The sequence below is a fragment of the Nycticebus coucang genome, chromosome 13 (assembly GCF_027406575.1).
Source record: "Nycticebus coucang isolate mNycCou1 chromosome 13, mNycCou1.pri, whole genome shotgun sequence".
Taxonomy (NCBI): domain Eukaryota; kingdom Metazoa; phylum Chordata; class Mammalia; order Primates; family Lorisidae; genus Nycticebus; species Nycticebus coucang.
The window spans coordinates 7,334,920-7,354,211 of record NC_069792.1 but is presented as its reverse complement, the minus strand read 5'-3'; the positions used below and the strand labels follow the sequence as shown (position 1 = coordinate 7,354,211).

Here is a 19,292-nt window from a genome sequence, read left to right as displayed (position 1 = left end):
AGAGAAAATAAATTTGGAAGACAAACATGAAAAATAGGAAAATGTCATCTTCCTAGTACTTGAAGAACTGCAAATTAAAAGTAAGATGTCTTAAAAAACACACACATGCACACCCACAATTCTTTTTTACTATTATTATTAAATTATGGCTGTGTATATTAATGCAATCATGGGGTACCATGCTCTGGTTTTATATACAATTTGAAATATTTTCATCACACTGGTTAACATTGCCTTTCTGGCTTTTTCTTAGTTACTGTGTTAAAACATTTATATTCTACATTTAGTAAGTTTTACATGTACCCTTGTAAGATGCACTGTTGGTGCGGTCCCACCAATTACCCTCCCTCTGCCCATCATCCCCCCACACACAATTCTTAATGTGGAAACGGGATCTTCCACACACTGCTAGTAAACGATATATTACTGCAACTTTTTGGAAAGCAACTGCAGTTTGGCAGTGTATCAAGAACCTCAAAGATGTTTACATTCACTGATTCAGTATTCTGCTTCTGGAAATCCATGCCATGAAATACTACAAAATAAGAATTTAATTGACAAAATTCACTGAGTCATTTATTCACTGAGAAACATTGCTGAAAGAAATTTCAAACAAGATAAGTGTCCAAAAATGATTAAATAAATTACAATGGAATAGTTGATTAAAAATGTTATGATGATTGTACTAACAAATGGTTACACTACAGTGTTAATTTGGCAGAATATAAAATTACACGTTCAGTTTGATTATAACTGGGTTTTTGGTTTTATTTTCTGAGGCAGGATCTAACTCTGTTTCCCCGGCTAGTGTGCCCTGGCATCATCATAGCTCGCTGTAAACTCCAGCTCCTGGGTTGAAGCAATCCACTTGCCTCAGCCTCCTGAATTGCTGGGACTATAGGCATGTGCCACCCATCCTGCAAATTTCTCTATTTTTTTTTTATTTTTGGCCGGGGCTGGGCTTGAACCCGCCACCTCCGGCATATGGGACCGGCGCCCTACCCATTGAGCCACAGGCGCCGCCCAAATTTCTCTATTTTTTATAGAGATAGGGTCTCGCTCTTGCTCAGGCTGTTCTCAAACTCCTCACCTCAAGCAGTCCTCCCATGCTGGCCTCCCAAAGTGCTACAATTGCAGGTGTGAGCCACCATGTGTGGCCTGATTATAACTGTTTTGTTTTTTTTTTTTTAAAGTCTACAAATTTTCTTTTTTTGTTGTTTTTTGAGACAGAGTCTCACTATGTTGCCCTCGGTAGAGTGCCATGGCGTCACAGCTCACAGCAACCTCAAACTCTTGGGCTTAAGCAATTCTCTTGCCTCAGCCTCCAAACTAGCTGGGACTACAAGTGCCCACCACAATGCCTGGCTATTTTTTGGTTGCAATTGTCATTGTTTAGCTCGCCCAGCTGGGTTTGAACCTTCAGCCTGGGTGTATGTGGTTGGCGCCCTAGCCACTGAGCTGTGGGCATCGCCACACAAATTTTCTTAAAACATACAGAGAGAAAAGACCGGAAACAAAATTTTGTCTGTCTGGGGCTAGATGCCTAGGGCACTATGGTTTTTTCATTTTTTAGACTTTTCTTGTTTTCTAAATTGTAGAAATTGTTTATGATATAAACCCCTATTTGAAATTAAAAATTACTTGCATCTCTATGCACTAATAATGAACAATCTGAAAAGGAGATTAAGAAAACAACTCCATTTACAATAGTATCCAAAGAACAAAATACTTAAAATTAAACCTAACCAAGGAGGTTAGAAACATTGCTGAAAGAAGTTAACAAAGACAAAAATAAATAAAAGGGCATCTGGGTTTGTGGCTTAGAAAACTTAATATCATAAAGATGTCCATGCTACTTAAAACAATCTATAGATTCAATTCAGTCCCTACCAAAATCTCAATGAAATTCTTTGCGGAAATAGAAAAATTCATCCTAAAATTCATATGGGTTCTCAAGGGATCCTGAATAGCCAAAGCAATTTTGAAAAAGAAGAACAAAGTTAACAGACTCGCATTTCCTGATTTCAAAAGATATTACAAAGCCACAGTTATCAAAACATTGTGATACATAAAAACAGACAAATAGATTGATGGAATAAAATAGAAAGCCCAGAAATAAGCCCTAATCTACATGGCCAAAATGATCTTGAACAAGGGCACCAAGACCACTCAAAGGGAAAAAGATGATCTCTTCAATAAATGATGTTGGGAAATCTGTGTATCTACATGCAAAACAATGAGGCGGGACTCTTACCTTACACCAGACACAAAAAGTAACTCAAAAGGGATTAAAGACACAACTGTAAGAGGGAACACTCCTAAAAGAAAAGCTAAAGGAAGAGCTTCGTGACATCAGATTTGGCAATTATTTCTTGGACATGATAACAAAAAACAAAAACAGACGGATGGGATACATCCATCTTTAAAACATTTGTGCATGAAAGGACACAATCCACAGAGTGAAAACACAATCTATGGGACAGATATGTTTAAATCACGTCTCTGATAAGTGGTTAATATCCAGAATCTATAAAGAACTACAACTCAGCAACAACAACAACAAAAAATCAAAGATGCTGATTATAAAATGGCCAAAGAACGTGAACCAAGCTATCTATACAAAGAGCTATTGACTAAGTACATTCTAAAAAAAAAAAAAAAAAAATTAAAAATTTAAAAACAAACAGCCAACAAGCATATGAAAAGATGCTCCACAACAATGGTGATCAGGGAAATCCAAATCAGAACCACAATGAGAGACTACCTCAGACCCGCTATGAAAGCACCATCAAAGAAACAGAAAATAAAACCTGTTGGTGAATATGTGGAGAAACTGGAACTCTTTTACTGTTGATGAGAGTATTCAGTGATGTAGCTGCTCTAGAAAACAGTATGGCAGTTCCTAAAAAAATTAAAAATAAAAATAATTGAAAATAGAATTACTACATGATCTGGCAATCCCACTTCTGGAAATATATCCAAAAGAATAGGAGGATCTTTAGGAGATACTTGCACAGCCACATTTATAGCAACACTATTCACGATAGCCAAGAGGTGGAAGCAGCCCCAATGCCCACTGAGGGGTGAATGGACGGATACAATGTGGTATGCCCATACAATGGAATATTATTTGACCTTAAAAAGGAAGGAAATTTTGTCACGTGCTACAGAATGGATGAACCTTGAGGACATTATGTTCATTGAAAGTTCATTGCCTGTCCAAGAAGGCAAATGCAATTCCATTTATATGAGGTATCTAAAGTAGTTGAACTCATAGAAACAGAAAGAGGAAAGATGGATAAAAGAGGCTGATGGGAGAGGAAAAGGGAGTTATTATGTAATGGATACAGAGTTTCAGATTTGCAAGCTGAAAAACTTCTGGAGATTTCTTTCATAATAATATGAATATACGTAACAAGATTGAACTGTACACTTAAAAATGGTTAAGATGATACATTTTATGTCACATGTTTTATTTATCACAATTAAAAATTTAAAAGTAAAAAGTAAAATAAGTGGCTATTGAACACCTATCCGCATGTCCTATTTGAAGTAAAAGTTTTTGAAAGAGTTGTTTCCATTTCAAACCACTTTAATACTCTATTGAAACATCTCACATCAAAGTTGCTTCGCTCTTCCTATTTTATGAAATCAATCCTTGATTCTGCCTTCATTCTTGTTTTTAGTAATAGCTTCATTGAGATATGATTCACACATCATACCATTCATCTGTTTAAATATGCAATTCGATGGCTTTTAGAATATTCTCAAAGTTTTCCAACCATCATCACAATCAGTGTTGGAATATTTTAATCAACTCCCTGCCCTCCTCCCAAAACCCTGTACCTGCCACTCCACTTATGCTCCCCTCCCAGACCTTAGGTAACCACAAAACTACTTTCTGTCTCTATGGGATTGTTTGGTCTTGACATTTCACACATGTGGCGTCATATACTATGTAATCTTTTGTGACTGGCTTCTTTGACTTATGCTATGGTTTTCAAAGTTCATCCCTGTTACAACATGTAGCAGTATTTAATTTAGTTTATTGCTAAATAACATTCCATTTTATGGATATACCATATTTTTTCATCCATCATCTGTTGATAGACATTTGGGTTATTTCCACTTTTTCACTATTATGAATAATCCTGCTAGGAACACTCAAATACAAGTTTCTATGTACATGTTTTCATTTCTCTAGAGCATATACCTAGAAGTGAAATTGCTGAGTTATAGGTTAACTCTTCTTTTAACCTTTTGAGGAAATGAAAAATTGTTTTCCAAAGCAGCTGAGATGTATGACATTTCAAACCACCAATGAACGAGGGTTCCCAATTTCCCCACATCCTTGCTAATACACGTTGTCATCTTCCTTTTAAATGTAGCCTTCCTAGCAGATGTAAAGTGATGTCTCATTACGGTTTATTTTCATGGCTAATGTTGTTGAGCATATTTTTATGTGATTACTGGCCATGTTTATATTTTCCTTGAAAATTTTTTATTTGGAATTTTTTGCCCACTTTTAATTGTCATTTTATTATAAAATTGCAAGAGTTCTTTATATATTCTGTATACAAGTCTCTTATCAGATATATGATTTGCAAATATATTTTCCTATCCTATGATTATCCTCCTACTTTCTGTAGTTCTCCTTTGCTGTACAAAAGTGTTTTATTTGGATGAAGTCCAATTTTTCTTTTTTAAATTTTGCTGTTCATTCATTTGGTATAATATTTGCAAAACCACCGCCAAATCCAAGGTTACACAAGTGTATATTTTCTTCTAAGAGTTTTATAATTTTAGTTCTTACATGTAGGTCTTAAATCCATTTTATTACAGTTTATTTTGTTTTTAATTGGCACAATATTTATATGCATTTATGGGTACAGGTGATGTTTTAATACATGTACACATTGTATAATAATCAAATCAGGATAATTAGCATATCCATCATCTAAAATATCTGTCCTTTCTTTACTGTGAGAACATTCAAAATTCTCTTTTTTAGCTCTTTTTAAATATACTATACATCGTTGTTAACTATCGTCACCCCACTGTGTAGAACACCAGAATTTATCCCTCCTGTACAACTGTAATTTTGTACTCATTGGCCAATCTCTCTTCATCCCTCCTCCCCTGACACATCCCCAGCCTGTAATAACCACAATTCTACTCTCTATTTCTAGGAGATCAGCTCTTTTGGATTCCACAAATGAGTGAGACCGTGCAGTATTTGTCCTTCTGTGCTTGGTTTCTTTAATTTATAAATAAGTTTTTTGTCATTTGTTGTTGCAGATGTTGTTGAAATGTTACAGCATTTCATTCTTTTCAATGGCTGAATAGTATAGTATGTATCATTATATAAACACATCACATTTTAAAAATCTATTCATAATCTGTTAATGGATATTTAGACTGATTTCCTATCTTGGCTATTGTGAATAGTGCTCCAAAAAACATGGGAGTGCAGATATTAGAGCCATTTTGAATTTTTTTTTGCATATTGTATAAGGTAGGGGTCCAGCTTCATTCTTTTGTATATGAATAACTAGTTATTGCAACACCACTGAATTTACATTGAATTGTCTTGGCACCCTTGTCAAAAATTTACTGACCATTAAAGTGAGCATTTAGGGTGGCTCAGTCGGTAAGGTGCACCTACATACACCAAGGCTGGTGGGTTAGAACCCGGCCTGGGCCAGCTAAAACAACAGTGACAATCGCATCAACAATAAAAATAGCCAGGCATTGTGGCCAGCGCATGTAGTCCCAGCTACTTGGGAGGTTGAGGCAAGAGAATCTCTAAAGCCCAAGAGTTTGAGGTTGCTGTGGGCTGTGACGCCACAGCAGGCTACCCAGGGTGACAGGTTGAGACTCTGTCTCAAAAAAAAAAAATGAGGGCGGTGCCTGTGGCTCAAAGGAGTAGGGCGCTGGCCCTATATGCCAGAGGTGGTGGGTTCAAACCCAGCCCCGGCCAAAAACTGCAAAAAAAAAAAAAAAAAAAAAAAGTGAGAGTTTACTTCCAGACTCAATTCTACCATTGGGCTAGAAATCCTAATGACAACACTACATTGTCTTGATTGCTGTAGGTTTATAGTTTTTATTTACTTATTTTTCCTTAGGTAAGAACCAACCTTTATTTATTGTACAAAAAAAACAAAACAAACAATTGGTGGAAAAGGGGAAGACAAGTCTTACACAAAAGTACTACAATGGTAACTCCTTTTGATAAAAAGTGTAATGACTGTCTTGCACATCTGTTCAAGGTAATAAATCTGAAGCCACACGGTTCTATGGTACGCCAGAAGCCAGAGCAGGGATGACAGAATATCAAAGCACATTTCTTGTAATCAAACATTGGCAGCATGCAGCGATTCTCTGATTTCCTTTCTGACTGTATTTATGTTCGTTCGTTCTTTACAAGGTTTTTGTTTCTAGTCCTTATCTTAAACATTGTTATTGTTTAAATTTTAAGCCTCTTCAATTTTGTGAAGGCAAAAAATGGAAACCTAATAAACAAAAGTTGGCAGTATGAACATAATTTACAAAAAAAAAGAAAAATCAAGTTAAAATTGTGTGTTTCAGAGAGTAACGCTGGTGGATGGCACGAGGGTAGATTAGTAAAGAAGCAGACACAAGACTGTCAGCACCCCTAAGGCCCTGGTCTCGGTGGCCGCAGGAAGGAACCTGGCTTGACGCGGATTAGAAGTACAGACTTGCAGGAGGCGGGCTAACCTTGATTGCAGGATAGCCCCAGCCACCTCGGCAGTAGCCTTTTATTGATACATATATGGCAGGTGAGGGGAGTATTAGACAATGACTGCCTGCCTAAGGTCTTTCTGTCTCTGCAATGAACACTGTGGTTGAATTGCCTGAGGGTCCGTGCCCCCCAGCACCCCAGCCACAAATCTTCTTGCTCAGAGGTCGTCTGGCTCTTGGTGTCCTCTACACAAGACAGTTCCAGGGCAGCTAAAAAGGACGACTGATTGGAACTTGAGGTTGAGAACCAACGGGCAGGGAAAAAGGTGGGCAGCAAGGGATTCATCAGGAATGAAATCTACACGATGATCAATTCCAAAACCAAATTGCAGATCCCAGGCAAAACCTGTGATCTTAGACGTGCTCAGGTGACGGGGGTGAGGGGACACAGTAAGTTTTTAAATCATGAAGTGTGCGTCTTCCACTTCATGTTGCTTTTTCGAGATTATTTAAAAATACACATATAGGGTTTAGTAATCAGCTTGACAATTTTGACAAAGAAGTCAGCTGGAATTTTGATAGGGCTTGCATTGATTCTGAAGATCAATCTGGTGGTATTGCCTTCATAACAATATTGAGTCTTTCACTCAATGAACGTGGGATGTATTTCCATTTATTTATGTCTTTCAAAATTTCTTTTAATAATGATTTGTGGGTTTAAGAGTATAAATTTTGGATTTGTTTAATTTGTTCTAAAGTATTTTATTCTTTTGATGCTATTTAAGTGCAATTGTTTTCCTAATTTCACTTTTGCAGTTTTTGGCCGGGGCTGGGCTTGAACCCGCCATCTCCGGCCCATGTGCCGGCACCCTACCCCTTCGAGCCACAGGTGCCACCCCCTAATTTCACTTTTGGATTGTTCTCTTGCTCATGTTAAAAATATAATTCATTTTTAAATTAATCTTGTATCCTGCAACCTATAGAACTAATTTATTCATTCTAATGGTTTTTTAAAAAATAAATTCTTTAGGGTTTTCAATATAAAAAAGTTTCATCTGAATATAGAAATTGCTTTAATTCTTTCTTTTCAATCTTGATCTCTTTTATGTTGTTTTCTTGCCGAACCGCCCTTGCTAGAACTTCCAGTACAGTGTAGAACAGAAGTGACAAGAAAAAGCATCCTCCTCTTGTTTCTGATCTCAGGGAGAAAAGTGTTTAGTTTTTCACCTGTAAGTAGGATATTAGCTGTGGTTTTTTCTTGGAAATTCTTTACCAAATTAAGGAAGTTTCCTTCTATCCTAGTTTGTTGTATTTTTACCATGAAGGACGGTTGAGTTTTCTCAGCTGCTTTTTCAGGGTCTGTTGAAATAATCATGTGCTTTGTCTTTTTTTTTTTTTTTCGCCGGGTCTGGGTTTGAACCCACCACCTCTGGTATATCAGGCCAAAGCCCAGCTCCTTTGAGCCACAGGCGCCGCCCTGCTTTGTCTTTTTTTTTTAAGAGACAGAGTCTCACTTTATTGCCCTTGGTAGAGTGCTGTAGCATCACAGCTCACAGCAACCTCCAGCTCTTGGGCTTTGGTGATTCTCTTGCCTCAGCCTCCCGAGTAGCTGGGACTACATGCACCTGCCACAATGCCCAGCTATTTTTTGTTGTTGTTGGAGTTTGGCCGGGGCTGGGTTTGAACCCACCACCCTCAGTAAATGGGGCCAGCGCCCTACTCAGTGAGCCACAAGAGCCGCCCTGCTGTCTTTTTTAACTGCTATAGTGTATTACGTTAAGGGACCATTCCCTCCCTTTTTTTTTTTTCATTCCCTCCTTTTTGAAGTCCTTTCCTTTCTTCTCTCCGTTTTACTATTCTATTTTCCTCCTACCTTTGTTATCCTCAGTCTCCCTTTAAATGCTGAGTGCCCTACGCTTTGCTCTGAGCTCCCCTTTACTCAGTCTGCATCTCCTTAGCTGATCTCACCCAGCCCAGGGTCATGTCCATGAGAATCAACTCCAGATACACATTCCTAGCCCTGAGCTCTTCTTGAACTCAGAGTAGATTTGGCTTCCTCGGTATTCATATTTTCTTTTTTCTTTCTTTTTTTTTTTTTTTTTGTAGAGACAGACTCTCACTTTACCGCCCTCGGTAGAGTGCCGTGGCGTCACAGCTCACAGCAACCTCCAGCTCTTGGGCTTCCGCGATTCTCTTGCCTCAGCCTCCCGAGCAGCTGGGACTACAGGCGCCCGCCACAAGGCCCGGCTATTTTTTTTTTCTAGTTTTTTTTTTTTTTGCAGTTTTTGGCCGGGGCTGGGCTTCAACCCGCCACCTCCGGCATATGCGACCGGCACCCTATCCCTTTGAGCCACAGGCACCGCCCTATTTTTTTGTTGCAGTTTGGCCGGGGCTGGGTTTGAACCCACCACCCTCGGCACATGGGGCCGGCGCCCTGCTCACTGAGCCACAGGCGCCACCTGGTATCCGTATTTTCTATTGACAAATCAAACTTAACTTACTTGAAACAAAGTGATTATTTTCCACTCCTTTCCAAATCTTCCTTATCTCAGTTAATGTCCCCCCAAGGCAGCCTTTTTTAGAGCCAGAGACTAGAAATCACCTTAATTCTTCTTTGGCCTCCAGCCTCCAAATCCAATCCTGTCCTTTATACCTCAAAAATGCATCCAGAACTCAATGACTTATCATCATCTATATTGCTGAAGCCTAGCCCAAGCCACTCATATCTGGAAGAGGATATAAGAGCTTTCTTACAGCTTTCTTCCCTATTGTCATTTCTCCTACAGAAGCCTAATTATTTTATGTTATTTTTTTAGACCTCTGTTGCTTTTGCAGCAAGCACCTAATCAATGTGGTGGGTAGGGGTGGGGGCTGGAAGAGTTTTGTACCTGAACAGCCCCACAGTTTGCACAGCCTTCCTCATATATGTTCTTCTGCTCCGACCCCACACAACCCAGTGAGGCAGGCAGGGCAAGGACAGTGACCTTGTCCTCCAGGGAGGGAAGCCAAGGAGAAGGAGGGTGAAGAAATGGACAGGGCTGGGATGTGGGGAATACCTTTATTGAGAGATAGTTTACAGCCACAGCCCAACTCAGGTGTTGAAAAACTCAATCATATCATACCACTTACATTAAAATTTACATTGTCAGACTATTATTCACCATTAAAGAAGAAGGAGAGCCCACCATTTGCAACAACCTGGGTAAAATTAGAGGACATTGTGTTAAGTGAAATTAGCCAGACACAGAAAGACAATACTGCATCATCTTAAAAACAAATGAATCTTAAAAAACAAAAGACGAAACAAAACAAAACCCTCAAACACGCAGTAACGGAGAGTAGAAAGTGGTTATCAGGGGCAAAAGGGGGAGAGGTAAAAAATAGGGAAATGTATTTAAAAAAAAAAAATTGTGGCTAGGTGAAGTGGCTCATCCCTATAATCCCAGCACTTTGGGAGGCCAAAGCAGGAAGATTGCTTCAGGCAAGGAGTTGGAGATCAGCCTGCGAACACAAGACCCTGTCTGTATAAAAAAAAAGAGAGAAAATAAAAAACTTAACCAGGAATGGTAGTGCAGAACTGTAGTCCCAGCGACTTGAGAGGCGGAGGCAGAAGGATGTCTTGAGTTTAGGAGTTTGGGGCTGCAGTGAGCCAATGCACTCCATCCTAAGAGAGATCCTCTCTCAAAAAAGGAAGGGAAGGGGAGGGGAGGGAAGGGAAAATTCCATTGCCTTTCCATTACATCATAATAAGCCTCAAAGCTCTCTTACAATGACCTATAAAATCTGACACTCTTGTCTCAGACCCCACGTCTCGCCCCTCTCCTTCACTCACCACACCTCTACACATTGGCTCTTGTTTCATCCCATAACATGACCAGTTCCTTCCTGTCTCAAGGCACGTCGGGCTCTTTCTCATCATTGAAAATACAGCTCACATGTTTTCTCCCCTGAATCTTCTATCTTAAGCAGCAACACTCCCTTTACCCCATCCGCAGCCACTGTCTATTCTATATCAGCGGTTCTCAACCTGTGGGTCTCGACTCCTTTGTAACAAAATACATGGCGGCATTAGGAAGGTCAAGAACCACTGTTCTATATCATTACCCTGCTTTATTTTCTTTGTAATATTTATTATGATATGCTATTAATGATTAGTTATTAGCGTAGCGTAATAACTACACTATTTGTTTTCCTTTTGTGTTAAGTCTGTTAGGCACTGTTATAAAGAAAATACCTGAGGTTGGGTAATTTATAAAGAGAAGAGGTTTGTGTGGCTCCAGGCTCTGCAGACTGTACAAGCATGGTGCCAGCATCTGCTTCTGGTGGGGGCTCCAGGGAGCTTCCAGTTAAGGAGGAAGGGGCCGGGGAAGCAGGCGTGTCACATGAGCGTAAGGGGGGGAAGGGCTCTTTTAAACAACCGTCTATGACAAGTTATTTAACACAGTAAGATATTACATCTCTCAGATACCTCCCACTCCTGATGGTAAAGATGAGCACGACTCTTAATACATTGGGAACCCAGCAGAGTGGCTGGCTAGGAGGGACCACTCTAGAGCAGTGATTTTCAACTGGTGTGTGCCATGAACATTTTTAAAGGTCATTAAATTATTTTCAAAAGATTTTGAAAGCACACTAAGTATATTCTTTTTGTTTTTTGAGACAGAATCTCACTCTGTTGCCGTCGGTAGAGTGCCGTGGTGTCACAGCTCACAACAACCTAAGTCTCTTGGGTTCAGTCTTTTGCCACAGCCTCCCAAGTAGCTGGGACTACAGGTGCTCACCACAACACCTGGCTAATTTTTTTATTTTTAGTAAAGACAGGATATTTATAATTTTCACTAGAGTTAAGGTCAGAAATTTTACTAAGTTACTAGTATGTGGTTGCTAAGTAGAATGCACATTTTAAAATTCTCATTCCTTCATTTGAGGTTCTGTGGATACTCAAGGCCCCTTACCTCTATTCGTTCATTAAAACTTTCTCACTATGGTGAGCAATATAACACTGTCACTCTTGTTCAGGCTGATCTCAAACTCCTGAGTTCAGGTGATCACCCGGGCCTCCCAGAGCACTAGGACTCCAGGCGTGAGTCACTGCGCCTGAGCAGGATATTCGTTTTTTTTTTTAATTCTGTTTTTGATCAACAGATTAATCAGCATAATTTAAGTATGCTGCCGAAGTTTATAGGTTCAAGGGTGCTGTGAGATAAAAAAGGTTGAAAAGCACTGCTCTAGGTCAGACTGCATAGATGGAAATACTGGCTTTTCTTGTGACCTTGAGCATCACCTAACCTCCACTTCCTCATAAATAGAATATAAATTACAGCACATTGTCCTAAAGTTGATGTGAGGATCAAATGAACTGATATTCATACAGACAGTACTTGCAGCAGTCCTGGCTTCCATCCTGTGCTGAGTACCCTTCTAAATCCTCACATATAAAGCTACAGGAATTGCCTCTCCATCCCACTCCCTTAGCAGTACAACATGAGTCACCACAAGAGAAGGTTTTTAACTCTGGTTTTTACTATTAAGTTTCAGACTAAAGAAATTTAACAAAATTGTTTTATTTAGATCAAAAATTCCGCAGATAAAATACAGTCATTCCCCCTTATCCAGGTGAGACGGTTCCAAGACCCCCACTGGATGCCTGGAAGCTCAGACAGATCTGAGCCCAACGGACACTCTATTTTTTCCTGTATGTACATACCTATGATAAAGTTTAATTTATAAGTTAGGCACAGGAAGACAGTAACTATAATAAATAACAAAAAGAACAATTATAACAATATACCATAATAAAAGGTATGGGAATGAGGTCTTTCTCTTCTACAGGATACTTTTGTGTTCTGTACTGTGGGGTAACTGAAACTTAGGAAAGCAGAACCTCAGATAAAGGCATTACTAGGCTGAGGCACGTGGATTGCTTGAGCTCAGGAGTTCGAGACTAGCCTGAGCAAGAGTAGGACTCGTCTCTACTAAAAATAAGAAAACAGAAAAACTAGTCAAGTGTTGTGGTTCATGCCTGTACCCCAGCTACTTGGGAGGCTGAGACAAGAGGATGGCTTCAGCCCAGGAGTTTGAGATTGCTGTGAGCTATGATGCCAGGGCACTCTACCCAGGTGATAGAGTGAGATGCTGAATCAAAAAAAAAAAAAAAATCAAAAATTAAAAGAAATTAAAAAATTAAAAAAGGGATTACTTTTTGTGTCTAAACAGTCTCCTTTAAATTTTATTCATAAAATTATAGGTGTACATTCATGTGTACCATGAATGAAGTAGTGTTTTTTTCCTGAGACAGAGTCTTGATATGTCATCCTCAGTAGAGAGCTGTAATGTCACAGCTCACAGCAACCTCCAACTCTTGGGCTTAAGAGAGTCTCTTGCCTCAGCCTCCCAGTAGCTGGGACTACAGATGCCAGCCACAACGCCTGGCTATTTTTTTTGTTGTTGTCTCATTTTTGTTTAGCAGGCCTGGGCCAGGTTCGAACCTGCAAGCCTTGTGTATGTGGCTGGCACCCGAACCACTGAGCTACCAGCACCGAGACAAATGAACTAGTTTTTGATCACTATAAAATTTATTTCTGGAAGGAGCAAGATGACAGTGTCATTGCATCAAAAGACCTGTAGATGGCTGTCCACAGAACCACACAATTATCTGCAGGACATATACATACAAGCGCCTCCAAAATAATTTTATTTATTTATTTTTTTCCTCCAAAATAATTTTAAAAGAACTACAAAAGTTAGTAAAGAAAGGATATGGAATAGCAATTGTGAACACACAAATTTCATGACTGTCTCTTAGGAATATTATTAAATTTAAAATTAAACATATTTAATTTAAAAAATTTTTTATGTATGTACATGCAGTTTCTGTGAACTGTGAACACACAAATTTCATGATTGTCTCTTAGGAATATTATTAAATTTAAAATGAAACATATTTAATTAAAAAAATTTTTTTTATGTATGTACATGCAGTTTCTGGATGGTGCTGAGTTTGAACCCACCACCTCTGGCATATGGGTCCGGCGCCCTACCCCTTTGAGCCACAGGCATCGCCCTAATTCAAAAATTTTTTACACTAAAATCCTCATTACACTGTTGGAGGAAGTATCCATTTGGGTACAACCTTTGCAGAGGGCAACTTATTTAACACCAAAGTACTTAAAATATGCTTAGTCTTTGATTAAGCTATCAGAGGAAAGTATATTTAGTAACTGACCTAAGGCATTAAGGGTGAGCTGAAAGATTCATCTAGAAGAGTGGTTCCCAAGCAAGGGTGAGTCTGCTCCACAGGGACATACACACTATCTAAAGACATATTTGATTGTTACAAATGGCCAGGAGGAGTCGCTACTTGCTACCGGCATCTAATGAGTAGCAGCTGAAGATGTAGCTAAACATTATACAATGCACAGGACAGTTACTCAAACAATTATCTAGCCCGAAATGTCAATCGTCCTGAGATTGAGAAATCTATTTTTTTTTTTGGGGGGGGGAGGTCCAATTTTATTTATTTTTCTTTGAGTGTTTTTTAAAATTTTTTCAAATTAATAGGAGGGTACAATTTTTAGGTTACATTGTTCTCACTTCCAGGGTGAGATTGAGAAACCTCGATCTATTTAATTCATTATATTGTTTGATAAGAGCAAAAAGTGGGGAAACTAAATGAAATATTATTCAATTCATGATAATATGAATTACTATGAAAAAATGTTCTGCAAATAAAGCAGGTTACCAAACTATACATAGGATATGAGCCTATTTCTTTTTTAAACACAACTCGAAGATGTAAACAGTGGTTATCTCTGAAGGGTGAAATTACATGTTTCTTCTTATTTTTTGCTTTGTTGTTAGTTTTTACTTTTTATCCGATAAATATCTCACTAATATTGAGCATTACATTTTAAATGGAAATTGGGGGCCACAATAGTTGCTAATTTCCAAGAGAAAAATACAACAAAATGAGGTCAGGCACAGGGGCCCATGCCTGTAATCCCAGCACTCTGGGAGGCTGAGGATTTGTTTGTTTGTTTTTAAGACAGAATCTCACTTGGTCACCCTAGGTAGAATGCTGTGGCATCACAGCTCACAGCAGCATCAAACTCTTGGGCTCAAGTGATTCTCTTGCCTCAGCCTCCCAAGTAGTTGGGACTACAGGCACCGGCCACAAAGCCAGGCTATTTTATTTTTTCAGAGACAGGGTTTTGTTCTTTGCTTGGGCTGGTCTTGAACCTGTGAACTCAGGCAATCCACCTGCCTCGGCTTCCCAGAGTGCTAGGATTACAGGTGTAAGCTACTGCGCCCAGTCCACATTTTCTTTATTCACTCATCTGCTAATGGATACTTAGGTTGTTTCCATCCATACCTTAGCTATTGTGAATAATGTCACGATAAACATGGGAGTACAGATATCTCTTTGAGACAGGGATTTCATTTCCTTTGGGTATATACTAAGAAGTGGGATTGCAGATTTGTGCTCCATATGATAGTTCTACTTTTAATTTTTTAGGAACATCCGAACTATTTTTCGAAAAAAGTATTTTTTAATATATATGTACACACACATATATTATTTATTTATTTATTTTTGAGACAGAGTCTCACTCTGTCACCCTGGGTAGAGTGTCATGGCATCAGAGCTCACACAACCTCAAACTCCTGGGCTGAAGTGATCGTCTTCCTCAGCCTCCCAAGTAGCTGAAACTGTAGGCATATGCCACCAAGCCCAACTAAAAGAATTATATTTTCTATTACATTTGACTCATATTACCTTAACCAGCTGTTTCTTTAGTTCCAGCCACATCTGCCGTTTTCCCCATCATACATGTGAAATCACATTTGCTTTTACCTGTACTGAAATTCCTTTTCCTGTGGTCAAGGAAGTTAACTTGTTCACCAGTTTCTCAAGTACTTAAAGGGCAAGGAAAGTCTAAGAAAATAGAATTGCACATCCCAAGGAAATTCCTCCGGTGGCCCTTGCGCACGAGGAAACCCGGACGCTGCGTAGTCTTTCTCGGAAGGTGCACGCTCGTATTTGATGCTCTTACACGGTGATTGACCACATCCCGGGGAGCTGAGCAGCTGCACTTACAGCCATAGCCGTTAAGTTAAAACCCAAAGTTAGGAAATCTCACTTATGTTACAATCAGTACAAGAAGAATGTGAGTTTTCAGATGTTCGGCTGCAAATTTTACTAATAAGGGGTATTTGCAGGCAAAGGAGTCCATTTAAAAATAACTGAACTGGAGATTACCCAAATTTTAACATTTAACTTCATAGTGAAATACCAGCAAAACCCAGAATATATTGTGAGCCAACGAAAGCCAGTTATTAGCCATGTTCCAATTGTCATCAAATAGTTAGGAGTGTAATTCCTCCTCAACGGACAGAAAAGAAAGCCTCAGGAAAGGACCCTGATTGCAGGGAGAGGGCTCTGCTGGCCCTGGTCAGTTCAGTGCATCTGAGCAAACAACTCGCTAGGCTCAGACCTCTGCCCAGTACCACGCCGGTCTCACCCAGGTTGCATCTTCAGGCTAACAGGGAGCGTGACGCGCTCTCCCAGCTGCAGGGGGCAGGTGACCACTTTTGGGCTTGTGCTGTACTTTGTCGCCTATTTGATTATGAACAGTATTGTTCATACTGAACAGATGTTCAGTATTAAGAACACCCTGGAGGGTCTGATCCAATATTCCCGTAAACGGCAGAGGGGAGATAAGCTTCTAGGGTGGCCGGCCGGGTGGCCCACCAGGTAGGACACGCTCCCGCCGGGGCAGTGGCGCAGCCTGGCGTTTTCGCCCTCACGTTCCGGGAGCGAGAAGCCGCCAAGTTCAGGTCCTTTCCGGAATAGGTGCAGATGCTGCAGCCGGCCCGAGAAGCCAGAAGCTGAAGTGACACAAAAGGACACTGCAGGTTACGAAAAATAACTGCTCACTAATTTTAAAGCAACATGTACAGCTTACCAGAGTCATTACTCCCAATACTCATGTGAATTAAACACAGAAAAGTTATCTTGCTCAGGAATGAGTTGGTTGGCGAGGGAAGCAAGATTTGTACTGTAAAAACCACAGGGGTTGTTTGCACTTTACCAGGACCGGGCAGTAGGTGCACCAGATAGAGGAGTTTCTCAAGTTTCAGCCTCTTCAGTCACCTCCGCGCGGGGGGAACGGGAGGAGGGCCTACCCCGGGACTCTGACTCCGCCGTGCCGATAGGGGGCGCAAGCAGCCGAACCTTCTCCGCCAACTCCACGGGTGTTCCTGCCCCGCCTTGCGCGACCGCTCTCGGGGAAGTTCCTCTTCCGGGGCGTAGGGCTCGCCCGGATACGAGGTTGGTATAAAAGGGCTGCTCGGGCTGCACGCCTTTCTTTTCAAGGAAGACGCGGTCGCAGGTTCGGCGGAGGCGCGCTGTGCTCGCTTCTGCTCCTGACTCACCGCTGTTCGCTCTCGCCGAGGAACAAGTCGGTCAGGAAGCCGCGCTGCAGCCATGGTGAGGCTTAGAGCGCCGGCGGGGTAGGGGAAGCGCTCGTGGCCGGGGTAGGGGAGGCGGGGAGAGGACAGTGTGGCTCGCGTTCCCGGACCCCTACAGTGGTGGGGAAAGCTGGGGAGCCTCGTGAGGAATCCGTTCTGTAGAAGTGACAGGCGACGTTTGGTTTATTGTTTTTTTCTTTCCCCAACTTGATAACAGGCTTTTAAAGATACCGGGAAAACACCTGTGGAGCCAGAGGTGGCGATTCACCGAATTAGAATTACTCTCACCAGCCGCAACGTAAAGTCCCTGGAAAAGGGTCAGTACAATAGGTTGGGGCGAGGCTTGAGTCAAAGGGATGAGCTTGATTTGTTAGCGTACAAGGTCGACTCAAGTGAGAAGTTGCTTCTCAGTTGAACCATAACTGTTAAAAACAAACTGGCGATGAGGAGATACCCACTATGTGAAAATTACAGTGATAGTTTTGTACGCTATTCTGAGCCAGCAGAAGTTGAAATTGCTCAAGCTGATTTTGTTTAGAATGAACTGAAAAGTGCTTTCATTTCCCTGTAGTGTGTGCTGACTTGATCAGAGGCGCAAAGGAGAAGAATCTTAAAGTGAAAGGACCAGTTCGGATGCCTACCAAGGTGAAATAAATCAGGGTCTGGAAGGGTAATGGTTGTTACTCGTTGTTGCATAAATTCAAATTCTTGTCGTTCAATGGGTTTGGCTGCCACGGAATTGTTATACTGACAGTGCACAATAGTACAAAACTAAATTGTTGGTAGATTTTGATTCCTACTGTCTGCCACTTAGAGGTCTCATTGCTGCTGTTATCTTTTTTCTTTCTTATTTCTTTTTTTTCTTTTTTTTTTTTTTTTTTTTGAGATGGTCTCACTTTGCCTTTGGTAGAGTGCTATGATCTCATAGCTCACAGCAACCTCAAACTCTTGGGCTTAAGTGATCCTCTTTCCTCAGCCTCCCAAGTAGCTGAGGTTACGGGCACCTGTCACAATGCCTGGCTATTTTTTAGAGACAGCGTCTGGCTCTTGCTGAGGCTGGTCTTGAACTCCTGAGTTCAAGTGATCCACCTGCCTCAGCTTCCCAGAGTACTAGGATTACAAGCATGAACCACCCCACCTAGCCTGCTGTTTTCTTTTTTTTTTTATTGTTGGGGATTCATTGAGGGTACAATAAGCCAGTTACACTGATTGCAATTGTTAGGTAAAGTCCCTCTTGCAATCATGTCTTGCCCCCATAAAGTGTGACGCACATTAAGGCCCCACCCCCCTCCCTCCATCCCTCTTTCTGCCCTGCTGTTTTCTTAATGTGATCTGGTGCTTGAGAGTCAGTTTCTAAGGGAGGCATATTAGCGGGATGAAAATGGACTTGGCATTTTTACTTCCTGGCATCTGAGAACCTGTTAATGTAAAGAATAATACCAAGCAGAAACTTCTTGGAAGTGTTTCAGAGATCTTACAAGATATATATGTTCCAGTGATTAAGTATAAACTCATAAACACTGGATTCCTTTTGTCTTTTCTTGCAGACTTTGAGAATCACTACAAGAAAAACTCCTTGTGGTGAAGGTTCTAAGACTTGGGATCGTTTCCAGATGAGAATCCACAAGCGACTCATTGACCTGCACAGCCCTTCTGAGATTGTTAAGCAGATTACCTCCATCAGTATTGAGCCAGGAGTTGAGGTTGAAGTCACCATTGCAGATGCTTAAATCAACTGTTTAATAAATTGATGACAAGTTGCTAACTTTCGTTGACTTTTATTCAGAATGCTGACAGGTTTTGGGAAAAAAGGTATGCTATGAAATTGCTTCAGCTGTTCAAGTGGAACTCAAAGTTAGTTCCACTTCAGTCCAACCTACAGTATGTCCTGTCTACGATAGAATATTTACAGGCCACTAAACCAGTTCAGTTTTTACTTTGTTTAAATTATTTAGAAATTGAATTCCACAAATTAAATGCCTGAGACCTTGGAAATGATAAGGTTTTATATATGAAGCTGTACTTATGACTGAAAAGTATCTCACACAGGCCAAACTCATTTAGCCAAACCCCTATAAAAGACTACAAGAAGTTATTGCTAAGCCATCTTAAACTTATGT

At 40.4% G+C, this 19,292-nt stretch overlaps 1 protein-coding gene and 1 non-coding gene across 2 annotated transcripts; both read left to right on the top strand.

The window, feature by feature from the left end:
- Nucleotides 1-17,020: 17,020 nt before the first annotated feature.
- RPS20 (ribosomal protein S20) lies at nucleotides 17,021-18,933 on the top strand. Its single transcript, XM_053559521.1, has 4 exons — nucleotides 17,021-17,191; nucleotides 17,390-17,489; nucleotides 17,744-17,817; nucleotides 18,720-18,933. Exons 1-4 carry the CDS (start codon nucleotides 17,189-17,191, stop codon nucleotides 18,900-18,902), a joined length of 360 nt encoding a protein of 119 aa, XP_053415496.1. The 5' UTR covers nucleotides 17,021-17,188; the 3' UTR covers nucleotides 18,903-18,933.
- LOC128564222 (small nucleolar RNA U54) lies at nucleotides 17,610-17,677 on the top strand. The gene has a single exon (XR_008374079.1). It is a non-coding gene; the product is annotated as a small nucleolar RNA U54 (small nucleolar RNA).
- Nucleotides 18,934-19,292: the final 359 nt, after the last annotated feature.

Bases quoted from the DNA above. Each gene is read 5' to 3' on its own strand.
- RPS20 (XM_053559521.1), top strand. The intron at 17,490-17,743 runs GTCAGTACAATA...ATTTCCCTGTAG, and splicing joins CGTAAAGTCCCTGGAAAAGG to TGTGTGCTGACTTGATCAGA. The intron at 17,818-18,719 runs GTGAAATAAATC...CTTTTCTTGCAG, and splicing joins CAGTTCGGATGCCTACCAAG to ACTTTGAGAATCACTACAAG.